The sequence below is a fragment of the Mobula hypostoma genome, chromosome 1, assembly GCF_963921235.1.
Source record: "Mobula hypostoma chromosome 1, sMobHyp1.1, whole genome shotgun sequence".
Classification (NCBI taxonomy): Eukaryota; Metazoa; Chordata; class Chondrichthyes; order Myliobatiformes; family Myliobatidae; genus Mobula; species Mobula hypostoma.
Window position 1 is genome coordinate 79,032,243 of NC_086097.1, and position 27,802 is coordinate 79,060,044.

General features: G+C 40.6%; 1 protein-coding gene and 1 long non-coding RNA gene across 4 annotated transcripts in view; one reads left to right on the forward strand and one right to left on the reverse strand.

Annotated features, from left to right (window-relative positions):
• Positions 1-27,802, reverse strand: part of zfyve26 (zinc finger, FYVE domain containing 26) — a 112,235-nt gene that overhangs the window by 65,098 nt on the left and 19,335 nt on the right. For all 3 annotated transcript variants that reach the window (XM_063051249.1, XM_063051240.1, XM_063051233.1), the window contains exons 11-17: positions 26,282-26,983; positions 22,114-22,206; positions 16,134-16,199; positions 6,764-6,915; positions 2,789-2,981; positions 2,266-2,529; positions 1,669-1,788 (exon numbers count right to left, since the gene is read on the reverse strand). In XM_063051249.1, the coding sequence (XP_062907319.1) occupies positions 1,669-1,788; positions 2,266-2,529; positions 2,789-2,981; positions 6,764-6,915; positions 16,134-16,199; positions 22,114-22,206; positions 26,282-26,983 (1,590 nt within the window). The remainder of the gene's footprint in view (positions 1-1,668; positions 1,789-2,265; positions 2,530-2,788; positions 2,982-6,763; positions 6,916-16,133; positions 16,200-22,113; positions 22,207-26,281; positions 26,984-27,802) is intronic.
• Positions 23,478-26,982, forward strand: LOC134348235 (uncharacterized). Its single transcript, XR_010018379.1, has 3 exons — positions 23,478-23,699; positions 26,332-26,468; positions 26,859-26,982. It is a non-coding gene; the product is annotated as an uncharacterized LOC134348235 (long non-coding RNA).

Sequence of the window (27,802 nt, forward strand, 5' to 3'; positions counted from 1 at the left end):
GCGAGTAAAAGATGAATTGATTTCCAAAAGGCATAAAGGTAAAGATGACACGTCTTTAATATTTTAAGCAAGATTACTTATTTATTTCCATCTTCTACACTTTCAAAATAACAAAAAAGGAAAAGGGCCTGAAGCAGAAGTTTGGGCACCCTGCATTGTCAGTACTTAGTAACACCCTCTTTGGCAAGTATCACAGCTTGTAAACGCTTTCTGTAGCCAACTAAGGGTCTTTCAATTCTTGTCTGGGGGATTTTCACCCATTCTTCCTTGCAAAAGGCTTCTAGTTTTTTGAGATTCTTGGGCTGTCTTGCATGCATTGCTCTTTTGAGGTCTATCCACAGATTTTCGATGATGTTTAGGTCAGGGGACTGTGAGGGCCATGGCAAATCCTTCAGCTTGCGCCTCTTGAGGTAGTCCATTGTGGATTTTGAAGTGTGTTTAGGATCATTATCCTGTTGTAAAAGCCACCCTCTTTTCAGCTTCAGCTTTTTTTTACAGACGGTCTGATGTTTGCTTCCAGAATTTGCTGGTACTTAATTGAATTCATTCTTCCCCGTGCCACTGGCTGCAACACAAGCCCAAAGCATGACCGATCCACCCCCATGCTTAACAGTTGGAGAGGTGTTCTTTTCATCAAATTCTGTACCCTTTTTTCTCCAAACATACCTTTGCTCATTGCGGCCAAAATGTTCTATATTAACTTCATCAGTCCACAGGACTTGCTTCCAAAATGCATCAGGCTTGTTTAGATGTTCCTTTGCGAAACTTCTGACGCTGAATTTTGTGGTGAGGACGCAGGAAAGGTTTTCTTCTGACGACTCTTCCATGAAGGTCATATTTGTGCAGGTGTCGCTGTACAGTAGAACAGTGCACCACTACTCCAGAGTCTGCTAAATCTTCCTGAAGGTCTTTTGCTGTCAAATGGGGGTTTTGATTTTCCTTTTCAGCAATCCTATGAGCAGTTCTCTCGGAAAGTTTTCTTGGTCTTCCAGACCTCAACTTGACCTCCACCGTTCCTGTTAACTGTCATTTCTTAATTACATTACGAACTGAGGAAACGGCTACCTGAAAACGCTTTGCTATCTTTTTATAGCCTTCTCCTGCTTTGTGGGCATCATTTATTTTAATTTTCAGAGTGCTAGGCAGCTGCTGAGAGGAGCCCATGGCTGCTGATTGTTGGGACAAGGTTTGAGGAGTCAGGGTATTTATAAAGCTTTGAAATTTGCATCACCTGGCCTTTCCTAATGATGACTGTGAACAAGCCATAGCTCTAATAAACTAATTAAGGACTGAGACCTTGGGAAAAGTTATCTGAGTGCTCAAATCTCTTGGGGTGCCCAAATTTTTGCATAGTGCTCCTTTCCTTTTTTTCACTCTAAAATTGTACAAAACGAAAATAATACACTAATCTTGCTTAAAATGTTGAAAAGAATGTTTCATCTTTAACTTTATGACTTTTGGAGATCAGTTCATCCTCTTTTCACTTAACTATTCACAGTAACAGAAATTTTGACCAGGGCTGCTCAAACTTTTGCATACCACTGTATATGGTAAAATTTAACCAAAGCAATCTGAATAATACTTGAAAATAGTTAATATTGGAAACAGTGACAAAAGTAAACCATGGCCTATTCCTATACACATAAAAGAATTCATAAAACAAATTACTAAGTTTTGTTGATCCATGTGAACTATGAGAAAAGTTCAAAATTTTGCTCATTTGTTGAAGGACAGAAGGAAAACCTTGGATTCCATCAGGTCGACGGCCAGTAGAGTCAGGTTTTCTACCTGCGGGACACACAATGTATTATGTTGATTAGTTTGGAAGCTTGATGATTGAAAATTGAAACAATAATCTATGAAAACACAAGTTTAAAAAATGAATAGCAAACTATGGTGAGTGAGGCCAAACTAAGTTCACTTTACATTTGTGAGCATGTTCAAATTAGTGTGCTCCAAAGTACTACAGACTATCAATTAAATTGCAGAATCCCTCTGAGGTGATGCTTGGTCTATTTTGAGTTCTGGCACTTTGAACTTACTCTGAACTAATGCATGGAAGGTTCAATATTAATATGCAAAGTTTGATGCACACTGGAAAAGCAATCAAAATAAGCAAGTTTCTGTTCCCAATCAATAGCAGACTTACATTGGCACCAAGCTTAATCACAAATTCAAAGCAACATTAAGTCTGGTTCAAACTTCAAACATCTTGATTTGTTCATATTCTGTTGCTTCAGTAAAAGGAAAAAACATTTCTCTTACCTTTTGCCTCAAAGACTGCCATCAGTCTCCTTTCTGCTGTCTCCAGCAGCTGTTTACAGGTTTTCCACAATTGGCAGTGGGTACAAGCAAGATCAAAGATGGCCATTGCAGGAGCACTGAGGTCCTCCAGGATATCATGGAGTGGATTGGTTGGTTCAATTTGGACCTTACTCTTCCAGAAGCTCTCCAGCAATGCTAAGTTGGCGACTTCAGATGTATTAATCAGCTTCTCAATAACATCAGAAATAGAATAAAACACCATACCTAGATAAGGAAAAGATACTACAGTGAAGATCATCCACCATATTACCTATAAACTAACAATATAACATATGGTGAAAGAGTATCTTTTCCAACAAGAAAAGTGACATTTTGAAGATTGTGCTTTGAACACAAAAGCTATCAATATTATTCCCAAACGATAACGTTTTACTTTCTTTGTTTAGATGCTTTCAGCATTCAGGTGTTAACAACTCAGATGTCCACAATCATTTGCTGAACTATGAAGGAATCTGATAGTTACCTGCTGCTGCAGCATCACCAATTGCTTGAAGCGTGAACCGCCCGACACTTAGTTTACGATTAGCATTGTCCATGCCTTGGTTCTCCATTTTCTGTTCTACCTCAGCAAGTTCCTTGGTTACCTCCTGGTATCGTTCCATAAAGATCAGTTCACCATAACAGTAGGACGACTGCATTTCAAACATCAAAGCTACCTGAGAAGAAAACAAAGTAGCTTCGTCACGAGATATTCCAGCAAATGGTGAGTTGCCTCGTGTGATATTTGGTTGAACCTTGCTGGTAAATAACAGCATTTCAAGTCAAGCCAAGTCACTTTTTATTGTCATTTCGACTATAACTGCTGGTACAGTACACAGTAAAACTGAGACAACATTTTTCAGGACCATGGTGCTACATGAAACAATACAAAAACTACACTGAACTACGTAAAACAACACAAAAACTACACTAGACTACAGAGCTACCCAGGACTGCATAAAGTGCACAAAACAGTGCAGGCATGACAATAAATAATAAACAAGACAATAGGCACAGTAGAGGGCAGTAGGTTGGTGTCAGTCCAGACTCTGGGTATTGAGGAGTCTGATGGCTTGGGGGAAGAAACTGTTACATTGTCTGGTCGTGAGAGTCCGAATGCTTTAGTGCCTTTTGCCAGACGGCAGGAGGGAGAAGAGTTTGTATGAGGGGTGCATGGGGTCCTTCATAATGCCGTTTGCTTTGCGGATGCAGCGTGTGGTGTGAATGTCTGTAATGTCGGGAAGAGAGACCACGATGATCTTCTCAGCTGACCTCACTATCCACTGCAGGGTCTTGCGATCCGAGATGGTGCAAATTCCGAACTAGGCAGTCATGCAGCTGCTTAGGATGCTCTCAATACAACCTCTGTAGAATGTGGTGAGGATGGGGGGTGGGAGATGGACTTTTCTCAGCCTTCGCAGAAAGTAGAAACGCTGCTGGGCCTTCTTTGCTATGGAGATAGTGTTGAGGGACCAGGTGAGATTCTCCGCCAGGTGAACACCAAAAGGTACTTCAGAAGGTGAGAATAGTTGGCTGGCCTGGCTCAGCAAAACCAAAGCAAAAACAGCAATCATAATCAGTGCTGAAAACTCAGCATGAATTTACATACAACAGAAAGAATAAACCTTAATTTAAGTATGCAACTCATTACACTATGCCTTCAAATATGATGTAAAACTGTTAAAAAACTCAATTCTCTTTAAAAATACAAATCTTTTTGAACAGTATAGCACTAGGAACAGAATCACAGGGGTTACAGTGAGAGATGATGGACAGGTAAGAATTAAGGAGTCTATTAAAGAGGGAGGGAGGGAAGATAGAGAAAAGAAAAGACAAGCATAATGACATGATTTATTAGTGCAGTTTTCTGGGTCAGCTCAAGGACAGTTAAGAGTTTCCAGCACATGTATGAAAACTAGTTGCACATGGGCCAAACCAAGTTACAAATAACCAAGGCCGTTTTTCCTCCACAATGGTACTTTTTGGATTTCTAAGTAAAACAAAGCCCTTGCTTATAAAAGAGAAATATTTCTTTGTCCACAGATCAGAAGGTGGAGAGACCTATTCTTCCTTTTGCCCAGGTTGATGCATGTAAGGTCTAAATCATCTCTAAAAATGGTCTTTTACTCTGGACAAAAGAAAAATACATAAAGAGTGCTCAACTGGAATACTTCTGACTTCAAAACAACCAATCCAGGAAGGTACCAGAGTTGTCACAATATTAATAGTTCCACAGTACCACTAAATTAACATTTTAGTTACCAAATTGAAGATAAGTGATAGATAATAGCTACTACTTTTACATTGATCCTGTTCTTCTGAATATCACCCGACACAGTTAAACCATCCTTCACCACCTTATTCACATTATTTTGTTTCCTGAACTAAAAATAATTCCTTATTCAAGCCATATGAGTTTTTTTTTAATTAACTCATGGTTTGTAGTCAGGAAGGCATGAATGAGTAATTCCATCAGCATTAATTTAGGTCCCCATTATTTGTGTGCAAGCTCTGGCAGTAGTTCCCAACAAGCCATCACATGGGTTATTTTACAGGTTGGCAAGAAGGAATGAATGATGTGTTACAGGGATTGCTGCTGAGTTCACAAGTTCATACAAATGATTTGGATGAAGGCACCAGAAGAATGCTGGCCGTGTTTGCTGATGACATGAGGAAAGTACATTTTTAAAAGGACACAGAGGGACATGGACAGGCCAGGTATGTAGGCAAAGATCGAGTCAATGGAGTGCAACATGAAAAAAAGTGCATGAGTTAAATGGCAAGCAGCGGCAGAGCGTTCCGATGCAGAGAAACCTCTGGGTCTTACATGTATGATTCACCAAGGGCAAATCCATATAAAAGTATACAAAAAGCTAACACAATAGTATTAATTATTGCTAGCAGAATTAAACAATGAAGTAGCAAGGTTATACTTCAGCTAAGTAGGTTATTGGTAAGACCCCATTTGCAGTACTGTGCACAGCGCTGGTCTCTAAGGAAAGGAGGTCAGAGAATACCTGGAATGGGCTAATTGCCCTATATAGAAAAGGTTGGATAGAACATAGAACACAGAAAGCCTACAACTCAATACAGGCCCTTTGACTCACAAAGCTGTGCTGAACATGTCCTTACTCTAGAAATTACCTAGGGTTACCCATAGCCCTCTATTTTTCTAAGCTCCATGTACCTATCCAGGAGTCTCTTAAAAGACCCTATTGTATCCACCTCCACCACCGTCACCAGCAGCCCATCCCACGCACTCACCACTCTCCGGACAGGCCAGGCTATGTTCAGCAGAGCAAGAAGCAACATGACTGAACACGCAGGCTCTTGGGAATCTTGACAGTGGGCTTATGGAGAGAATGTTTCCTCTTTTGGGAGGATCTAGACCTGGAGTCACATTTTTAAAAACTAAAGGGACACCCATTCAAGACACTAGCCAGCCGGTGATGTAGTGGCACCCGCACCGGACTTCGAGGCGAGTGGTCCCGGGTTCAAGTCCTGCCGGCTCCCTGCACACTTTCCATTCAACTCGGCCTCACAAAAATCAAATGCTAAAGAAAGTCACGGTTGCCACCTAATGCACCACAATGCGCAGAGAGGAACAACAACATTCAAGACAGATGAAAAGAAATTATCTCTCTCTCTCTCTCCCTCTCTGAAGCTTATGTGTTTGAATATGTTTGAGGCAGAGGTAGAATGATATTTGATAAGTGATGGGAAAGTGATTGATAAAAGGTTACACAGGTGGAAGGGAATGTGACGTTGAAATTACAATCAGATCAGTCATTAACTTATTAAATGGCAATATCCTAAGAAAGAAGATCATGCACCTTTTCGACATTGTATTTCATTTTCCCACCTCCCATCTGTAGCACGCTGGTCCAATCACTTCATCTTATCATTAATTTAAAATGAGATTAACTAAGTACCAATCAATAAACTAACTGTTAACCTTGTCCATGCAAGTCAGCTACTTGATGGGAAATGGAACGTTCAGTTCTGATGAAGGGAAATCGACACAGCACACTGTCTCTGCTCCTCCCTCCACTGATGCTCCCTCAGCTTTGTCAGCTGGTAAAGCTACATCACCTCTGCCTGATCTGCTGATGGTCACTATCTGGTTTTATTTAAAATATAAATGACGTTAGATTAAAAACCACACTTTTAATATCTCAGGAATGTAGTTCCAGAATTGACAGGATAAGGACAGCTTGAGGATGGGCACATTGAATGGAAGACAGAGAAAGAGAGAGGAGAATCACATCAATGATTATGAAAGGGCATTAGGTTGGTTACCTCGAGTACCATTTATGTAACATCTTATTTCAAAAGATTAAATAGGACTTAAGTAAATAACTATTTTTAACATTCATCTTTGTATTCTTTCTGCAAACTAACAGTCACACATGAAGAATGGTCATTTTTTTTAAATTCTGGAAATTGAATTCTAATTTACCTGATGTGCTTGAGCAAAGTTTCCTCTCAGGATACAAGAAATGAGAAGGGACTCTGGTGGAGCCAGCATCGTGGGTAGCAGAAGATTACGTCTGGGAACTTGAGCTTTAAGTCCCTGTTCATTTGTTGCTGTCAAATTTACAACACTTCCATCTGCAATATTTAATATTAATAAGTATCAACTGAAATATGACATTACAACATGCAAAGAGAAACCAGTATTATGAATACATACAAAAACATTTAACCCAAAAAACAAATAGATAGTTCTCTGTTTTGATGGAGGGAAGCTGTATTTCATAGCACACTTACTCAGATTTGGTAGCAGTACTATTCTTGATACAATTATTGTTAAATGGCACTATGAGGAAGTGTGCTAACAACACTTCACTACCACATTCAACAGCGAAACAAAGTAAGGAGTATCCTCAAATTTATTTTGCTGCGGGCAGTGTGCAGGACACATTGTGAACAATTTGCTGCCATTTTATGTTATTATTTTCCAAATGTGAGTGTCATTGGCAGGCCCAACATTTATTGCTTATCCCAATTGCCCTTGAAAAGATAGTGATCGCGGTGTATCATCTTGAATTGCTTCCGTAGTAAATGGTATACCTCAAAAAGGATTGTAAAACAAACACAAAACAATTGTTGACAATGTGGATAGATGTTTATATCCAAGATAGAATAATTCAATGGCAAGGAAGAAACTGGCTTGGAATATCACAATGTTTGGCTGGAGCCAACACAAACCAAGGAATAGAAAACTTTGGTGAGGGTTTAGAATGAGCTCCAAAACAGTAGTGGTGATGCGGGGGTCAAAAAATTAAATAGAAAATTACAGGCACATGCCTCTAGAGGTAATCATGGGTGATTTTCGTCAACGTACAAATTTCCCCAAATCAAATTAGCAATAATACAGTGGATGAGTTGGTCCTGCAGTATGTATGTCACATTTTTTTGCAAACCAACTAGAGATTATCAAGGACTGGATACCATTAATTACTCCCTTCTCAGTGCACAGTCTTGTGCATTATACCTTGAAGAAGAATGACTATAATATAAAATTTTACAACAAAAATAATTTGGAAAGGAGTAAATACATATGAAGAAAATCAGGAATATCTTTAGATACAAAGAGGATAAATATAAAATTGCCAGTCAAAGCAGCAGCGGGCCTGAGGATTGGGAGCAATTCATATTTCAGCAAAAAGCATTGATCAAGAGGGGAAGGATGGATTATGATAGGAATTGTGCTGGGAAATTAAAAGCTGGCAATTAACTGCTGCTATGAATACATGAGGAAAAGATAAGTGAAGACAAACATAACTACAAAAAAATGGGAAAATTAGAATTGAGTTTAAATAAATGGCAGAACAATTAAACTTAAACTCTATCTTTACAAAGGAGAACACAAATAATGTTCCAAGTGTGTTGGGGAACACAAAAAAGGCTGCAAAAAACAATATAGGGAGAAGATTGAGTCAAGATTCACAACAAATAGCACATGTGACTTGTGGTGAGGGTTGCACACCATCGTAGACTTCAAAGGCAAACGTAGTGGTATCGCCAACATCGCGGCCTCTCTCCCAGATAAGCTCAATCGCTTTATGCTAGGTTCAATGTCGCTAACTCTGACCCTCCGAGGAAAGCCTGCAACCTGGTCATCTCTGAGGCTGAGGTACACAGATGTTTCCAACAAGTGGACAGTCGCAAGGCTGCGGGACTGGACAGCATCCCAGAGCGAGTACTCAGGATGTGTGCAGCACAACTGGCAGGTGTGTTTACTGACATTTTTAATCTCTCCCTCTCCCAGTGTAGAGTGCCCTCCTGCTTCAAATTATCCACCATTGTCCCTGTACCAAAAAAGACCAAGGTAACATGCCTGAACGACTGGTATCCTGTCGCACTCACCTCAATAGTAAGCAAATGCTTTGAGTGGCTGGTCAAGGATTACATCTGCAGCTTGCTGCCACCCAAACTGGAGCACCTACAATTCGCCTACCGACAAAACTGATCAACTGATGACACATTAGCCACTGCTCTGCATACTATCTTACACATCTGGAGAAGAAGGATGCTTATGTGAGAATGCTGTTCTTGGACTACAGTTCAGCATTCAACACCCTAGTTCCATCCAGGCTCGACAAGAAGCTCAGAGACCTCAGCCTTGACCCTGTCTTGTGCCGCTGGATCCTGGACTTCCTGTCAGATCACCAACAGGTGGTAAGAGTGGGCTCCCTCACCTCCACCCCTCTGACTCTCAATACAGGAGCCCTTCAGGGCTGCGTACTGAGTCCCCTCCTTTACCCTTTGTATACCCATGACTGTGTCACTACCCACAGCTTTAATCTGCTAATTAAATTTGCCAACGACACTATATTGATTGGCCTTATCTCAAACAATAATGAGGTGGCCTACAGGGAAGAAGTCATCTCTCTGACAGCGGTGTCAAGAAAACAACCTCTCCCTCAATGTCGCAAAAACAAAAGAGCTGGTTGTGGATTACAGGAGGAATGGAGACAGGCTAACCTCTATTGACATCAATGGATCTGGGGTTGAGAGGGTAAACAGCTTCAAGTTCCTCAGCATCTACATCACCAAGGACCTCACATGGTCTGTACACACCAGCTGTGTGATGAAAAAGGCACAACAGCGCCTCTTTCACCTCAGACGGTTGAGGAAGTTTGGTTTGGACCCCCAGATCAAGAACTTTCTACAGGGGCACAATTGAGAGCATCCTGACTGGCTGCATCACTGCATGGTATGGGAACTGTACCTCCCTTAATCGCAGAGCTCTGCAGAGAGTGGTGCAGACAGCCCAGCACTTCCGTAGTTGTGAAATTCCCATGATTCAGGACATTTACAAGGACAGTTGTGTAAAAAGGGCGCGTAGGATCATTGGGGAGCCAAATCATCCCAACCACAATCTATTCCAGCTGCTACCATCCGGGAAACGGTACCACAGCATAAAAGCCAGGACCAACAGGCTCCGGGACAGCTTCTTCCACCAGGCCATCAGACTGATGAACTCACGCTGACTTCAGTGTACTGTATATTATATTGACTGTTCTATTTATTATAAATTATTATAAATTACTATGATTGCACATTGCACATTTAGATTAACGTAAAGGTTTTTACTCCTCACGTATGTGAAGGATGTAAGAAATAAAGGCAATTCAATTCAACTTCCTGGAGAGGGAGGAACTGAGAGAAATCAGGATTGACAAAGAAGCAATGTTTGGAGATAACAGGGCAAAGAACAAAAAATCCTGGAGTATTAGAGAAAACGGCATCTTCAGAGAGCAAAACTGCACTTAGCATTGTAAGTGAGATTTCACATAATCTCAGCAATATTTTCTTTTATATTTTATCCTTATTATAAAGGCCAATTTACAGCATTATCTTTCTCCATTAATTTTTTAACTCCTTCAGTCAGAAATAAGAAATTACAATCAAAAATAAATGGCAGAATAATTAAACACATAATTAGGTTCTGGCTTTACACAAAAAAATCCTCCCAGATATGCTGGGGAACCAGTGATCTGGCAAGAAGCAAATGAACATAATTATAGAAATAGTGCTTGGGGAAATTAATGGGGATAAAGGTGAACAAATCTTCAGGGCCTGATAATATCTAATGCCGGAGTACAAAAAGAAATGGCAAAAGCATTAGTGATCCATATCCCAAATTCATTAAACTTTGGAACTATTCACATAGATCAGAAAGTGGTAAATATACTGTAGCCCCCCCGGCCGCCCTCAGGGTCACTTGGCTCGCTGTCGTCTAGGGAAACAGCCCTCGGCCCCGGCAAACTGGGTAATTCGTTTGTGTCGATGCTGTGTGACGTACCCCACGCCACCCTCATAACAGACAATACACCAGATACGATTAAATGATTTACAGTTTATAGATATTACTGGAACTATATAATTAAGAGAGAATAAAATATAAAAGGAAAATAAAAGGCGCCACACTTATCAAAGTTCAATCTCTTCGTGCACAAAAACCATTGGAGCTCAAGGACCTTCTTCTTCACCCTGCGACCCCCTTGGACCACCTCGACCGGCCGCCTGGAACCAACAACGGTGGTCGACCAGATGCTCCACATGAGTCCGTCTCCGTCTCCTTGCCGAACGCCCTCCTCGGGGTCCGACCCCACTAGCGGACATCACAGCACCTCGTCCATCCTCTGTCTCACTCTCCCGCCTTCTGCCCCAAAACCCCACGCATACAGTATCTTCAAATACACCAAAACCATAACTATCCCAATTGGTTAATAGCACTCTCTTATCACACTCTAAAGCAAAACAAGCTGCTAGTGCAAACTTTCTCAGCGTTTAACACAACAAAGCCGCATTCCCCAGATTAACATAACAAAGACGCCATTTTAATTAGCCTCCACAGTAACATAAAAGTCGAAACCCCCTTACAGTACTATAATTTCACAACTAAAAAAAAATGGAATTTGCATGGGCCTACATAAAAGCACAACAAACTCTATTATATAATAAATACTACATTAACAGAACACCTGGAAAGTATCAACAGTATTAGAAACTAGTCAACATGGGTTTACAAAAGGAAATGCTTAAAATGCTAAGGCTATTTGATTTATTTTTCTTCTTGAGAATGTGTCCAGTAGAATTAGTAAGGGAAAACCAATGGATGTGATGTATTTGGACTTTCAGAAAACTTTTGCTAAAATCCACTTAAAAGGTTGGCGTGCAAAATCAACATGTGGGAGTGGAGGTAATATACTGGCATGGACTGAGACTGACTCTCAGGAACGCAGGTACAACAGCTGGAAGTGATATCATGGCTGGCCGGAACTGAGGTTGCAAGTGGGGAAGGGGACTTCTGGCCCTGACCTTTCAGGGACCATGACAACTATTCCTTAGCATCCTCCTGGCCAATGTACAGTTGATGGAGAGCAAGATAGAGGACCTAAGAGCAAAATGCTGTATTGGAGGAAAATGAGTAATTGCTGTGTTCGGTTTCACTGAGACATGGCTCACTACATCCCTCCCACCACAACACTCCGGACACTGTGCTCCAGTCTGACGGGTTCTCAATGTACTGGATGAACTGGACAGCAGCTTCTAGAAATGGCTGGGGTGCCAGCATCCGCTTTACGATGAACTCATCGCGGTGCTTCGATACTGTGGTCTTGTCTCACTCTTTTTCACCCAATCTGGAACATTGAATGATTAAGTGCCCACCATTCTACTGTGCTTATCAAAGAGTTCTCTACTGTGATCTTGTCTGTAGTTTACCTACCACCAAAAGCAGATGTGAAGCTAGTATTTGATGTATTGAATGCCATGATTAACAAGCAAAAAACAGCCTACCCCAACACTTTTCACATCCTTGCCGAAGATTTCAATCAGGCTACCTTGAAGAAATCTCTGCCCAAGTACTACCAGCATATCACCTGCAACACCAGAGGGCCAAACACACTCAAGCACTGCTACACTACCATTAAGAACACCTACTTTTCCATCCCTCGACTGCATTTTGGAAAATCTGACATCTGGATGACCTCCTCCTACCTGCACATAGGTGGAGACTAAAGAGCAAGTCATCAAAGGCAAGGACAACAAAGTGGGCCATGGGACGCAGAGGACCTGCTACGGGACTACTTCGAGTCACTGAACTAGACCATGTGTATGGATTCATCTGAAGACCTGAATGAAAATGCCACAGTTGTCATGGATTTTGTAATGTCAAATGTGAACAAGTATGACCCCACAAAATCATTCTGAATCTTCCCCAACCAGGAGCCCTGGATTAAACAAGAGAATCACAGTCTGCTGTGGGCTAGATTGATGGCATTTAGGACTAGCAATCCAGGAAGTAAAAGAGGTCCAGGTACGACCTTCTGAAGGCTATCTCACGTGCAAAGTAGCAACTCCACACTAAACTTCAATCAGGGACGCTTGACAACTGTGGCAGGGTTTGAATGCCACCGACTAACTGGAGTGTTTATGGACATCTTCAACCTCTTATCAGCAATATGCTTCAAGCAGGCATTAATCAAAATGATCCCAAGAAGATTGTGGTAACCTGCCTCAGTGACTATTGTCTAGTGGCACTTACATCCACCATGTTGAGGTGTTTCGAGAGGTCGGTCATGAAGCCTATCAACTGCCTGAGGAATGACCTGGAGCCAATCCAATTTGCCCACTCTTACAACAGCAGATACCATCTCATTGGCTCTTCACTCAGCTCTGGGAACACCTGGACAATGAAGACGCATACATCAGGATGCTCTTCACTGACTACAGCTCAGCATTCAACATTACCATCTCCTCAAAACTCATCACTATGCTCCAAGACCTAGCCCTCTGTACTCCCGAGTAACTGGATCCTGGATTTCCTCACCTGCAGAGCCCAGTTAGTACAGATTGGCGTCAGCATCTCCTCCACACTCACCATCAGCAGAGGTGCACAAGTCACTATGTACTTACAATCAATCTTTGCATACAAGCTATCTTATGTATTTATATTTATTGTGTTATTTTTATTAATGTGTATTCTGTGCTGCATCGGATCCAGAATAACAAAAGTTCCTAACACACCCTTTTAGTTGGCCAAATCAAATGTGGTGATGAAGCAGCATGTAGGAGGGAGATTAAAAAACTGTTTGAGAGATACCTCAACAACAGCCCCTCACTCAATGCCAGCAAAACCAAAGAGCTGTTTATTGACTACAGGAGACAGATGCCAGAGGATTATGAGTCAGTCCTCATCAGGGAGACACAAGAGAGGGTTAATAGCTTTAAATTTAAACAGAGGTGGAGCGAAGTGATGGCGCTTGTGGGCAACTCCTCTGCTTGCGTCTTCAGAAACAGCTCTATTTCTATCTCCGATATCTCTTTTTTTACCTTTCCAAAATTCTTTTGAAGACCCTGACCTGGAGTTACACTCTAACCAGTTCTTTGTGGGAATGGGACCCACTCTCAGGGCCACACGACCGGCCGCTTTTTGATATCCCAAGGACGCGGTCTGAAAGACTAGCATGCCTTCAGGGTGCCAGATTTTTGTGGTTCTGGAGAGGGGCTGACTCAAGGCCGATGCCCCTGACCGAGGCATTGCGGGAGAACACAGAACATTGGGAGCAGTGGTTTAGCTGTCGTGGGCAGTGTCCAGAGACCTGAGCTCTCTGGGTGCTGAGCTCGGAAAAAGTGACGCAACAGACTTTTAACATCATAAATCAGAGAGTTGTTTGTTATGTCTCCCCTCCTGCTGTGAAACAGGAACACCTCTTTTTCACTTATTAGGGAGAGGGACAGAGAGCCTGTGGTATGTTGAATTTACTGCAAGTCTGTGTCTTTACTGGTGCTTTGCTGCTCACTTGAATGTTCGGTGGGGGGGGGGCCCATGCTTTTTTGCTGGTGGGGGGGGTGTCTTTGCCTTGCTGCTGCTTGTGCGTGGGAGTGGGGAAACTGGTGGGGGGGGCTTTGGGGTTCTAACACTTAACTCATTCATTCTTTGGGGCACTCCTCTGTCTTCATGGATATTTGCGAAGAAAAAGAATTTCAGGATGTATATTATATACATTTATCTGACATTAAATGTACCTATTGAAACCTACTGAAATTCCTTGGCATTAACACATCAGAGGATCTAACCTGGGACCAACAAAGAAGGCACATCATCATCACTTTTACTTTCTTAAAAGTTTGCATAGATTCAGAATGACACCAAAAACTTTGATCAACTTCTACGGGTGCACATTGGGGAATATCATAATGGTGCATCACGGCCTGCTGTGGAAATACCAGTGCCCACGAATAGAAAAGTCTACAGGCAAAGTCCTCCCCACCGTTGAGCACGTGTACCTGGAGTGCTGCAAAAGAAAACAGCATCCTGAATCAAAGACAACATCCCATCCCCACTCTACCAGCCAGGCCTAGCCCTCTTCATGTGATTACCTTTGGATGGGGTTACAGAAGCCTTAGGTCCCACACCACCAGGTTGAGGAACAATTATTACTCAACCACCATCAGGCTCCTGAAATGGCGTGGATAACTTCAATAACCACTTCTGTGAACTGAATGTAAAATGAAGAGACTCACTTTCATAGACTCTTTGCAACTCACGAATTCAGTATTATTTTTACTTGTGCAGTTTGTCCTCCTCACAAATTAGTGTTCTCCAGGCTTCGGCTACACATAGTTCTTTGCAAAATTCTATGGCATTTTTTTCCTATAAATGCCTGTAAGAAAGTGAATCTCTAAATGTACTTTGAACATGAATTGACAGATATGAAACAGATTAGGGATAAACAGGTATCATTCTGGCAGATAGGCAGTGATTCGTGGGATCAGTTCATGTGTCCATCTACTCACAATAAATAGCAATGATTTGGGTGAGGGAACAAAATCTACCATTTCCAATGCAAAGCTAATTGACATTGGGAGCTGCGTGGAGAATGCAAAGGGTTTCCATTGTGATTCAAACAATTTGGGTAGGCAGGCAAATGCATTGGATGTTATCAACATTAGTTTAAAAAAAAATCTAAATGGTAATAGATTTGGAAAAGGGAAGGTGCAAAAAAAACCTGTGCCTCTTTGTATACCAGTCACTTTAAGCAAGTATTCGATCGCTAGAAGCAGGTAGAAAAGCAAATAAGCATGCTGACCTTCACTACAAGGGACTGAGTACAAAAGCAAGGACATCTTACTAATTACAGAGATTTTTGGTGAGATTCCATCTCCTTTACTAGTGAAGAATGATCTTATAATTGAGGAAGTGCAACAAAGGTTAAAAGACTGAGTCCTAGGATAGCAGAATTGATATTAAGTAGAGATTGAGTTGATAGGACTTTATGTAGTGTGGTCTTCAGAAAACAGAAGGGATTCAACAGAACCTTGAACAATTCTGACAGGATTTAAACAAACCAGATGCAAGAAAGATGTTCTTGATATCTTGCATGTAGGGTAACAGCCGCAGGACATGCAATGTGTCATTCAGAACAAGGATCAGGAGAAATTTTCTCATCCAGCGGGTGATGTATCTGTGTATTTCTCTATAACAGAAAGCTGTAGAGGCCAGGTAATTAGATATTTTCAATAAGGAGATGGATATTTTACATAATGCTGAAGGAATTAAGAGATACGAGAAGAAAAAGTGACAATCAGCTATGATATGAAATGGTTGGACTAGGCCTAAATAGACTGCACCTAGACATATTTTCTGTGTTTCTATGTTTGTGCCTGTTTAAAACAGCATTCCAGCTTTTGATACAGATAATATGATTCCAGCAACGCAGATTTCAGCATTGGTTTTGCTGAGATCTGGCTCAGAAACAATATTTTTTTGATGCATACTTGAAATTCTAAACGTGTTACACATAACATACCTGAGGTACTGGTACTTAATTCACCACTTCCGCTCTCCACTATCAACTGAGAACTGGAACTCTGTTCTATTAAAGACAAAATAGAGAAATTGGAATGCTAAGGTCGAAAAATAACTGATAGAAATGAGAAGATTCAGCAACTCCAATACGACAAACTCCACTAAAATGTTCATTTGTTAATGAACTCCCTTTTGTCTACAGATATTCTGTAAGCATTTAAACAGAGGCTTGGTCTAATCTTTCAATTGATTTCAGTGCACTACCTTCTGCAGGAAAAGTGTGTGTGTTCAGTACAAGAAACAGTGGCACTTTGCAGGTAAGGAGATTGAAGACCATTAAACTCACATACAGAAACAAAAATGAGAAAATCCGTACTGGATAGAGAGGAGACAAAAAGACAAAAGGCCTCAGAATACATTTTTGATTTGCAATATTAATTAAATTCACTGGAACCAAGAACTTACAAAAATTATTTTTTATGCTACCTACTGACCAACTTTCAACATCCTCTGGCAGTAATTATAACTCACCATACTATTAAGTATTCATATCCATCTGAATACACTACCCCTATCCTTTTCTGGTAAAGGTGGATGAGAAGTGAGTGAGTGCAACAATTCCATGCCATTAAATAAAACAATAAATGGCAGCAGCACTCAAAAGGTCAAGCACCTTATGTGAAGAATGAATCTGAATTCTTCAGTTCAATGAAATTTCATATTAACAGGGAGTTAGAAAACAGTTGATGATAGAGCAAACTGTGAGTGGGTAATAAAGATTTAGTAGTTGTAGCTGGTCTGCCTGGACAAGATATATGTAGATAGAGAGAAAAAAAATTAAAAGGTGCTTTAATTATGTGGTACAGAACACTGCAACTAATGAAAATTTGACATAAAAGACAATGATGAAACTATCCAACAAGGCAGACAGCACCCATGAGACTGAAAAACCAAGTTAGCATTATATGTGGTAACATTTCATCAGAACTGGACAGTTCCAATACACACTGGAAAGGTTGGTTATTTGAAATTGTTGAATTTCATGTTTGGTCCTAAGGGCTGCAATATTCCTCAATGAAAGTTGCAATGCCATTCCTCATATTTATATTGGGCTTCAATAGAAAACTGCATGACTCCAAGGACAAAATAGGGGATAGAAAATGAACATGACATGAAACTAGAACATCATGGTGTCCCTTGGTGTTCAGTCATCTATGGTAATTCTGAAGTCCCACGCAGCCTATCACCTTAATTCTTCATTCATTCCCACTCTGACCTGTCTGTCTGTGGCATTTTTCACTGTTTCAATAAAGCTCAAGAACAGCATCTTGTCTTCTAACTAGGAACTTAAGAAATAGAAGTATGCTATTTGGCTCCCCTCATCTGCCCTGCTTTTAAATAAACTAACTTTTTACCTCAGCACAAATTTTCTACTCCAACCTCAAATTCCTTTCATAACTAGACAACAAATCTATCAATCTATCCTGAATATAAGTAACGACTGCCTGCACAGTTCTCTTCTAGAAAACTCCAAAGATTCACAAAACTCGAGTGAAGAAACGCCTTATAACCTCTGTACTAAATGGCTGTACCCTGTTATGTTTAAGGCTGAAAGCTCTGGTTCCAAATATTCCTGCCAAGGGAATCATCAATTCCAGGTCTACCTTAGTCCACTACATTTCAAAAAAAAATTCAACATTCATTCTTCAAAAATATGGAGAATACAGGCATGTCCTGCTTAATCTCTTGTCAGACAAACCCATCATTCCAATGATCAGTCAATCAGCCTTCAGTTTTTCTTCTACAAGTCCATCTTTCCTTGTGCAATGAGATCACACCTGTCCACAATATTCCTGATCTCATCTTCATGGAGGTCTACATAAATGGACTGTGAGGGAATCTACTTTTGTACTCAAATTCTCTTAAAAAGGCCAATTGGCATTCCTCATTTTCTGATGAATCTGCATATTAACTTTTCATGATTCACATCCAAATATAACTGAACATCCACCCATTTAATGTACCACTATCAATTCTTTTTTCCACCAAAGTGCATGACTTCATATTTTCCTCATTATATTCCATCTCCTGTTTGCATAGCCTATCTATACCCATCGAGAGCCTGAACCTGCATGCTCCACACAATACACATCTAGTCAGAGCTATGGAGAAAGGCTCTTCGGCCCAAGTTGTGCATGCCAATTAAAGTGCTGACCAGAGCTAGCCCCATTCTGCTGCATTCTGCCCATAGCCCACTAAAACTTTGCATCCATGTACCTGCCGAGAGGTCTTTTAGACATTATTGGACCCACCTCCATCAACTCATTCCACATATTCACCACGTGTGCAAAAATTTGCTCCTTGGGTCCCTTTAAATCTTAAAAGAGGGCAAACAACATTGCAAGAATTAGTGGGAAGCTAGAGGATTGGGCAGTTTTTAAAAAACCAGTAGAAGGTAAGGGTTACCCTATGAGGAACCTCTGGCAGCTCTTGGGCTGTATTCCCTGGAGTTCGGGAGAATGAAGGGGGAATCTCATAGAAACATTCCAAATGTTAAAAACCCTGAACAGATTAGATATGGCAAAGTTATTTCCCATGGTAGTGGAGTCTAGGACAAGAGGACGCGACCAGGATTGAACAGAGGTGCAGAGAAATTACTTTAGTCAGGGGGTGGTAAATCTGTGGAATTTATTGCCAACAGCGGCTGTGGAGGCCAAGTCATTGGCTGCATTTAAGGCAGAGGTAGATAGGTTCTTGATTAGCCAGGGCAAAGGATATGGAGAAAAGGCAGGGGAGTGGGGATGACTGGAAGAATTGGATCAGCGCATGATTTAATGGCAGAGCACTCGATGGGCCGAATAGTCTACCTCTACTCCTATATATTATGGTCTTATAGTCTAAAAAAAGCAACAAGGGGAAAAAAGATGCAGTAACGGTAAACTAGTCAATAATGTAAGAGGATACCAAAAGTGTGTGTGCGCGCGTTGTGTGTGGTGTGTGTGTGTGTGTGTGTATGTGTGTGTGTGTGTGTGTGTGTGTGTGTGTGTGTGTGTGTGTGCGCGCGCGCGCGCGCACGCGCGCAACACTGGACATCAGATTGCTGGAAAATGACGCTAGAGTAATAGTAATGGCAGACAAACTGAATGAGTATCTTGCAGCAGAGTTCACTGCAGATGACACTAGCAACATGCCAGAAATTGGAGAATTAGGGGAAAAAGTGAATACACTCACTGTTATTAAGGAGATGGTAATTGAGAAGCTGAAAAGACTGAAGGTAGATAAGTCACCTGGTGTAGATGAACTACATCTCAGGGTTCTTCAGTAAGTAGTTGAAGAGACTGCGGAGGTATTAGTAGTGATCTTTCAAGAATCATTAATGAAGAATAGTTCTAGAGGACTGCAAAATCACAAATGTTGCTCCACTCTTTAAGGTTGGAGGGAGACAAGAAATAGGAAATTATAGACCAGTTATTCTGAGTTCAGTGATTAGTAAGATGTTAGAGTCCATTATTAAGGATGAGGCCTCAGGTTATGTGGAAGCACATGATAAAAGTAGGCTGAAATTAACATGGTTTCCTAAAGGTAGATCTTCCCTTACAATTCTGTTGGGATTGATTTGAAATTCTCTAAGTAACAAACATGATAGATAAAGGGGAGTCAGTGGATGGCGCTTACTTGTATTTTCAGAGGTCTTTTGACACGAGGCTGCTAAACAAAATATAAGCTGGTAGTATTACAGAAAAGATACTGGCATGGGGGTGTGTCCTGACGAAGGGTTCCGGCCCAAAACGTCGACCGATCTTTTCCACGGATGCTGCCCGACCTGCTGAGTTCCTCCAGCGTGTTGTGAGTGATATTAGACTGGCCAACTGGCAAAAGGCAAATAGTAGGACTAAAGGGGATCCTTCTGGTTGGCTGCCGGTGACTAAGGGAGTTCCGCAGCAGTCTGTATTGGGACCACTCCTTTTCATGTTACATGCAATGATCCGGATGATGGAACTGATGGGCTTTGTGGCCAAGTTTTCAGGTACACAGCTACATACAAATATCGATGGAGGGCAGGCAGTGCTGAGAGTGCAGGGGAGCCTACTTGGAGATTGAGAGAATGAGCAATGAAATGGCAGATGGAATACAGCACAGGGAAGCATACGGTCATGCACATTGGTAGAAGAAATAAGGGTGTATATTTCAAAACAGGGAGCAAACTCAGAAATCAGAGACGCAACGGGACTTGGATGTCCTAGTAGGGATTCCCGAAAAGTGAGGTTGCAGGTTGATTCAGTGGTAAGGAAGACAAATGCAATGAGAGCATTCATTTCAAGAGGACTAGAATACACAGCAAAAATGTGATGCTGAAGCTTTAAAAAATGTTGGTCAGATGTTGATGACCAGCCCAAATGGTGTCAGAGGGTCCAGAGGAGGACTATGAGAATCAACCCAGAGATGAAAGGGTTAACATACAAGGTGCATTTGATGCCTTTGGGCCTGTACTCACTGGAGTTTGGAAGAAAGAGGGGGGGATCTCATTGAGACCTATTGAATGTTGAAAAGCTGAGATTACAGTGGAAGTGGAGAGGATGTTTCCAGCAATTGGCAGAGTCTAGGACCAGATGGCACAGCTTTAAAATAAAAAGGTGCCGCTTTAGAATAGAGATAAAGCCAGATTTATTTAGCCAGAGCGGTGAATTTGTGGAATTTATTGCCAGACATTTATGGAGGATAATTTTTATATTCATAAATTTATAATTTAAAGCAGAGGTTGAAAGATTTTTGATTAGTAAGGATGTCAAAGGTTAGATGGAAAAGGCAGAACAATGGGGTTGAGGGAATAATAAATCAGACATGATCGAATGGCAGAGCACACTCAATGAGCCAAATAGCCCAATTCGCTTCCACCTTATGGTCTGTCCTAAGCCCATCATAATTTTATAAATCTCTGAAAGGTCCTTCTTCATACTCATTTGTCTATCTAAACGCCTCTTAAACTCCAACAAACGGCCTGATTCCAGTACTACCCCTAGTAATCCATTCCAGGTGGCTAACACTCTGCACAAAACCTTCAGCCCTGCAATCCCTCTCATCTTAAAGTATGTCATCTGCTGTTTGATATTTTTACCCTGGGGAACAGATTCTGACTCTCAATGCCTCTCAATTTTAAAAACCTCTTATCAGGTCTCCCCTCAGCCTCCAATGCTCTATGGAAAACAGCCCAAGTTTGTCCAACTTATCCTTGTATCTCATACCCTCTAATCCAGGTAGTATCCTGATGTACAACTTCTGCACCTTTTCCACAATCTCCTCATCCTTCCAGTGATGGGGTAATCAGAACTGCATACAATACTCCATGTAGTTTGACTGAGGCTTTATACAGCTGCAGCATGACTTCCTTACTCTGATACTCAACATCCCTACCAATGAAAGCAAGCATTCCATATGCCTTCTTCACCACCTTACCCACTTGTGTAACCATTTGCAGTGAACCGTGGACCTGGACCCCAAGATCCCTCAGTACCACAATGCTATTAAGGGGTCTACTATTAAATGTATACTTTCTCCTTTCACTTGACCTCCCAAAAGTGCAAAACTCAGACTTTCCCGGATTAAACCTCACCTGCCCCTTTTCTGGCTATATCTGTAAATGATCAATATCCTGCTGCAGTCTTTGATAAGCTTTTCAGTATTTTCTGTTTTATTACAGAATTCCAGCATCTACAAGGCTTTGTCTTTTGAACTTTGTGACGTTCACAAATTTCAATGCAACTTCTAGGGGTATGGTTTTGTTATAAAAGCCTGACAGGGAACTATGGAGCCTTGAATCACGATGTAGGATTCACTGTGTTGAATTGTGCATGTGCATATTTCAAATATCAGAGTTAAATTTACTCAACAATGAAAGTGAATATTGTTAGTCTCACCACTATCTCAAGGTAAAAATCCGATCAATATCTTTAAATTAGCAAAAGAAATGCTGTTTTTCTTACCCATCCTGTTCCTTTGAGCTTTGCTTCGCCTTTTCATTGTAGAATGCTTTGACATAGATGGATGTTTTCTCGTGAAGGACAGCAAGTCTCCTTCTATAAAAGAAAAAGAACTATTACCATTTGATCCAAATTACATGCAGCAAGCAGCAAAACTCATATTTCTACACTGATTTTTAACAGCATAAGCCATCTTGAGAGTATCTAGTCCCCAGAAACAAATTTAAACCTTTAAGCAATAAGAATATAATAAAAATAACAGACTGCATTCTATCAAAGCAGTAGATTTTTTCCCCCTCTTTGAATACAGCAATTTCAGGAAGTGTCACTGCCATTTTAAAGCTATATTGAGAAATCACTGGCATAAGAACAAACTCAGAAATGATTCTCAGCTGTCATTTTTTTTTTAAGACCTTGGACACATTTGCTAACTGTTACACTCCAGTGCTTCTGTGGCTGAAACACAGAATCCAAGATAATAGTTCAGCTGAATAAAGACAAAGTATAAAGCAAAAACTGAGGAAGACAACATGTTAAATACAGTTGATAAAACCTCAAACTAAACATACCAAGTACAGAAAAGATTAAAGGACTAAGCAAAAGTATGTGAATAGAATAGCAGATTACTTACATCAACTTAAGTAACATCACTGTTGTCAAAGGAAGGATGAGCAAATTAATAAGCAATTTCCTATCTAACAGAGTATTTGGCCCTCATTACAGAGAAATCTGTCAATGTAAGACTAAAAGGAAGAAGCTAAAAAAATCTACTGAAACAATGTGCAGTGCTCAGAGCAGGAAGGTCACTCACGGTGCGAAACATTTCCTAGTTTAGTGAAGAAAGTTAACAAAAGAAATTGAAAAGGTTCCATCCAAAATCTTTCTCAAGTCTTGAGGCTGAAGAATTACAAATTCTGCATCCAAGGTTTGTACCACTGTTCAAAAAGGGAAGGAATTATTTTACACTCACTCTCACAGTAAGAGCAATTTACAATGGGCAATTAAATGACCAACATTCATGTCTCTGGTGTGTGGGAGAGAACTGAAGCATCTGAACAAAGACCACAGAGTCACAGGGAAAATGTGCAAACTTTGCACAGAAAGCTGCTGAGGTCAGGGTGGAATCTATTTATCTGCAGCTGTGAGACAGCCACTCTAAAAGCCACACCACTATACCACCCCCATGCACAGTAAGTACAATTATGAAGTGCTGCAGGAGCCTTCATTTTGTTAACAAAAGTAAAACAGACAAAATGAAGCAATTTGCACTGAAATTATTTTTAAAATACAGGTGAAGTCTTGTCAGAGTATGATATTGCTTCAGGAACTACTCTAAGAAGTCAAGATCTTTAAGGTAAAGAGACTTTTTGAAAGCCAGTAGGAATAAAAATTAACAGGTTTGTGGAGAGACTGATGCAGCCTGTTACACCACTAAGAGAAAAGAAGATTAAGTGATGATCCAATGCCAGTGTTCAAAGTGACGGAGAGGGTTTGAAGAAATAACCTCAAAGAAATAACTTTTAGTGCCATGAAAGAAAATAAGCAGCAGGCATCGACTGAAAGTAAATCTCAATAATTATCAACTAAAGGTAACACAAAGATAAAAAAATATATATATGCATGGTTGCAGAGAGAAGCAGATTCAATGATAACAATCAAAAAACTGATAGAAATATGTTTAAAATGTTATGGGAACAGATCCTCAAGTTGGGCTACTGAGATTGTTTATTCTAACTGATGGCATAAAGTTATGGAGTGAATGCACTACTATTTTTGCACTGCATTATTTAACAATTCTAAAATTGTCATTATTTATTTTCCTTCAGTTTTGGGACTTCCACTGCTTCTAACATCTCCTTTTTTAGAAAGCAATCTTCTACTTTTGAAGGTCCAAAACAAATGACCTCTGGGGTGTAGACGTAGTTTGGAGCAGCAATCCATATAACAGACTACTGGTCGACACACAAGATTTTTTTTCTGCACAACAACTAGGCCATTTAAATGCATTTAACGACTAAATTTTATACAAAAAAGGTCAGGCATTGAAAACATAGCTCAATAATGGTGACGCCAAATTATCATTAAAACCCACGGCCACCAAGCCAGTGTGAGACTCTGGAACCATAATAATGAGACTGAGTCTTATCTGCTTTCTAAATGTTTTAACAAGTTCAACAAGTTAAAATGGGAAATAAGCAAACATTATTGGTGTATCACATTTGCTGAATAATTTAAAAATTGTCTGCAATTAAGTCAATGGGAAAATCATGGCAAATTTATTTTCTCTATTAATGTCTTTGCAATTCAGTGTTTTTGACAAGACTTAATAATGTAATTATCACTGCATAATCATACTCAGAAGAGAACAACTCTAAGCCATATACAAGTACAATGAATAACTACAGATCCAACACAGACTTGCAAGTACTATTAATCACATCTTGCCAATTCAACTACTTGTTCATTACTTTTATTCTCACTTGTTGCCCAGTCAATTTCCTTAATATTCCACAATGCAAGGGTCCTTCTGTAAAGTCTTCTGAAAAACCATAATACACCAGCAGAATCAGGCCACTCAGCCTATTGAGTCTGCTCCACCATCATGGCTGATTTATTATCCCTCTCAACCCCATTCTCCTGGCGTCTACCCGTAACTTTGACAGCTTACTAACCAAGAACCTATCAGCTTTAAGTATACCTAATGACTTGGCCTCCACAGCAGCCTGTGGCAGTGAATTCCACAGATTCACAACCCTCTGGCCAAGGAAATTCCTCATCTCTGTTCTAAATGGATGCCCATCGCATTCTGAGGCTGTGCTTGCCCTCTGGTCCGAGGCTCCCCAACTATTGAAAACAACCTCGATCTAAGCCTTTGAATGCTTAACAGGTTTCAAATATTTGATAGATTCCACCACCCCCATTCTTCTAAACTCCAGCCCAGTGCCATCAAACCCTCATCTGTTAACCCTTTCATTTCTAAGATAATTCTTGTGAACCTCCTCTGGACTCTCGCCAGCACACCTTTCTTAAATAAGAGGCCCAAAACTGCTCACAATACTCAAAATGCAGTTTGACCAATGCCTTTTAAACCTCAGCGTTATGCATTTGCAAGCCAATAGATCTTTTAAGAAGATGTACGGTGTGTTGGCACTCATTGTTCAGCGGACTGTGTACAAGAACTGTGAGGTAATGCTGCAGCTCTAAAAAACCCCGGTCAGACCACACAGAATATTCTGCTCATTTCTAGTCACCTCATTATAGAAAGGATGTGAAAGCTTCAGAGAGGGTACAAAGGAAATTTACCAAGGTGCTGCCTGGATCAGAGCGCACGCCTTAAGAGAACTGATTGAGTGAGCTAGGACTTCTCTCTTTGAAGCAAAGGATGATGTGAGGTAACTTAATAGAAATGTGCAACTTGATAAAGGCACAGACTGAGTAGACAGCCAATTCTGCCTCCCCCCACCCCCAGAGCAGAAATGACTAATAGGAAGGGGTGTTTATTTTAAGGTGATTGGAGGAAAGTATAAGGGGAATATCAGAGGTATTTTTAAAATATAAACAGATACTGATGGGTGTTTTGAACATATTGCCAGGGTTAGTGGTAGAGGCAGTTACATTAGGGACATTTAAGGGACTCTTAGATAGGTACATGGATGATCAAAAATGGAGGGCTATGTGGGAGGGAAGGGTTGAATTGATCTTAGAACATCTTAGAAGGTCCTCACAACACTGTGGATCAAAGGGCCTCTACTATGCTGTATGGTTCTATATGTTCAATCTTTAGACACTTAAACAGGTAAAGCTTAGAAGGGTACAGTCCCAATGTGGACAAATGGGACTTGTGTAGATTATCAGAAAGAATAGCATGAATGTAAGGAGCTGGAGGGTCAGTTTCTTAGCCATGCAACTCTATGCACATCAATGAACATGTTATGAACCAAATGAGAATCTTATTTTTAAAAAATTTGGCTCCATTAATGACTACTAATCCAAATATAAAATGAACCCTTTAGGACATAAATCTCAACAAAATCATTGAAACAGTCGTGATTTTTTAAACAACAACTTAACACGATCTTTTAATAATTAACTTTTGGAAGTCACTTGCCTGGCTCAGACTCTTTCATGTCTTTTTTTTAAAGTGTATATTCAATACTTTAAAAAGTCTTACCAGCTGTATTATTGCTCATTACTACTTTGTATCTCCATTGGGCTTCACAGATATACCTAGAAAGTTGTGCTAACCGGCTTCCAAAGGAATCTGCACCAATTGAACAGTTCAGACACTCCACTAGCTGGACATCCTCTTCAGACACATTGCCAGATGTCCAAGGAACATGGCATTTCATTGCCTCCAGGTGACTTTGTATCAACTCGAGAAATATGTTCATTGTCACAGGATTTACCAAGAAGTCATTGCCATGGCTTGCATTCATCATAAAATGGTTCAAATCTAAATAATCCAGCTCTTTGGTTGTGGAATCGGTTTCTGCAAACTTCTTAATGTCCGTTTTCTTCAAATTGCGCGTGAAATCTTTATGAAGCACTCCAGAACTCTTCTGAGTGGCATTCTCTTTCAAATCGGTATTTGAATGTTCACAATGTGAGACATTATAATCCATAGACTCCACAGTGGATTCCAAGTGCCCCACAGTACGAACAAATCCCTTTGGTGCTTGTAGTTGCTCTGTGTCTCCTTCTTCCTCAAGGCAAAACTGACCTTCTGGTCCTGCTTTATCCCCATTCAGGTCATTATAGGACAAGAACAATAAAGAGAAGATATTTTCCAACACCTCCAACCGGAAGGGAGCAGGAATCACATGCAGAAACTCCTGACATCTGGATAAATACAACTTGAAAACTGCAGAACCATCTGTTTGAGCAAATAAATACTGTGTTATTTCTGAAAACTAAAGTGCTTCAAGTTGCTACTAAAGTGTTTACAACATTTAACCATGCAGATTTAATTTACATTTAATTTCTGTCTGATAGGTCACTCGGCAACACCTTCTGCACAACTCAAGTTACATGGATTAAGGCAACACTCAGATCTATTATTTGATTTCTACTGATCATAGCCTGGGTCACAGCACAGGTGGCTCGTTGGCTTCAGTACTTCCATTTGCAGTGGTGACAAGGACAAGGGAGAGAGCAGGGTAAATATAAATCAAACTACCATAAGAGGTCAGTGGGTCAGGCAGCATCTGCTGAAACAGAGGGACAGTCAATGTTTTACGGCAAGACCCTGCATGATGAGTCCTGGGGGCAGGGACTCAACCCAAAATACTGACTGCCCCTCTCCCTCACAGATGCTATTTAACCTGAGTTCCTCCACCAGTTTGGTTTTTGATCATAATTCCAGCATCTGCAGTCTCCTGTGTCTTTCAATAAAAACCAGGCTGAGGTTTCCAGTGACCACAAGATCAAGGCCCTCCCAAGAGTGGTCCCCTAGCTACCAATGACGATGAGCAAGACTCCACTCCAAAATCAATAACTTAAGACACCTTAGCAAATGAAGAACAGAAAAGAAAAGTGAACATTTCCATTGATTGAAAAGCTTTTAATCTGAAAATGGGATTGGAACATTCAATAAAAAACTGCACTCCAAAAAATTAACTAAGACTTAATATTACATAATATCGTTGCATTTATGACTTTAAACTGAATTACATTATCGAAACAATATACATTG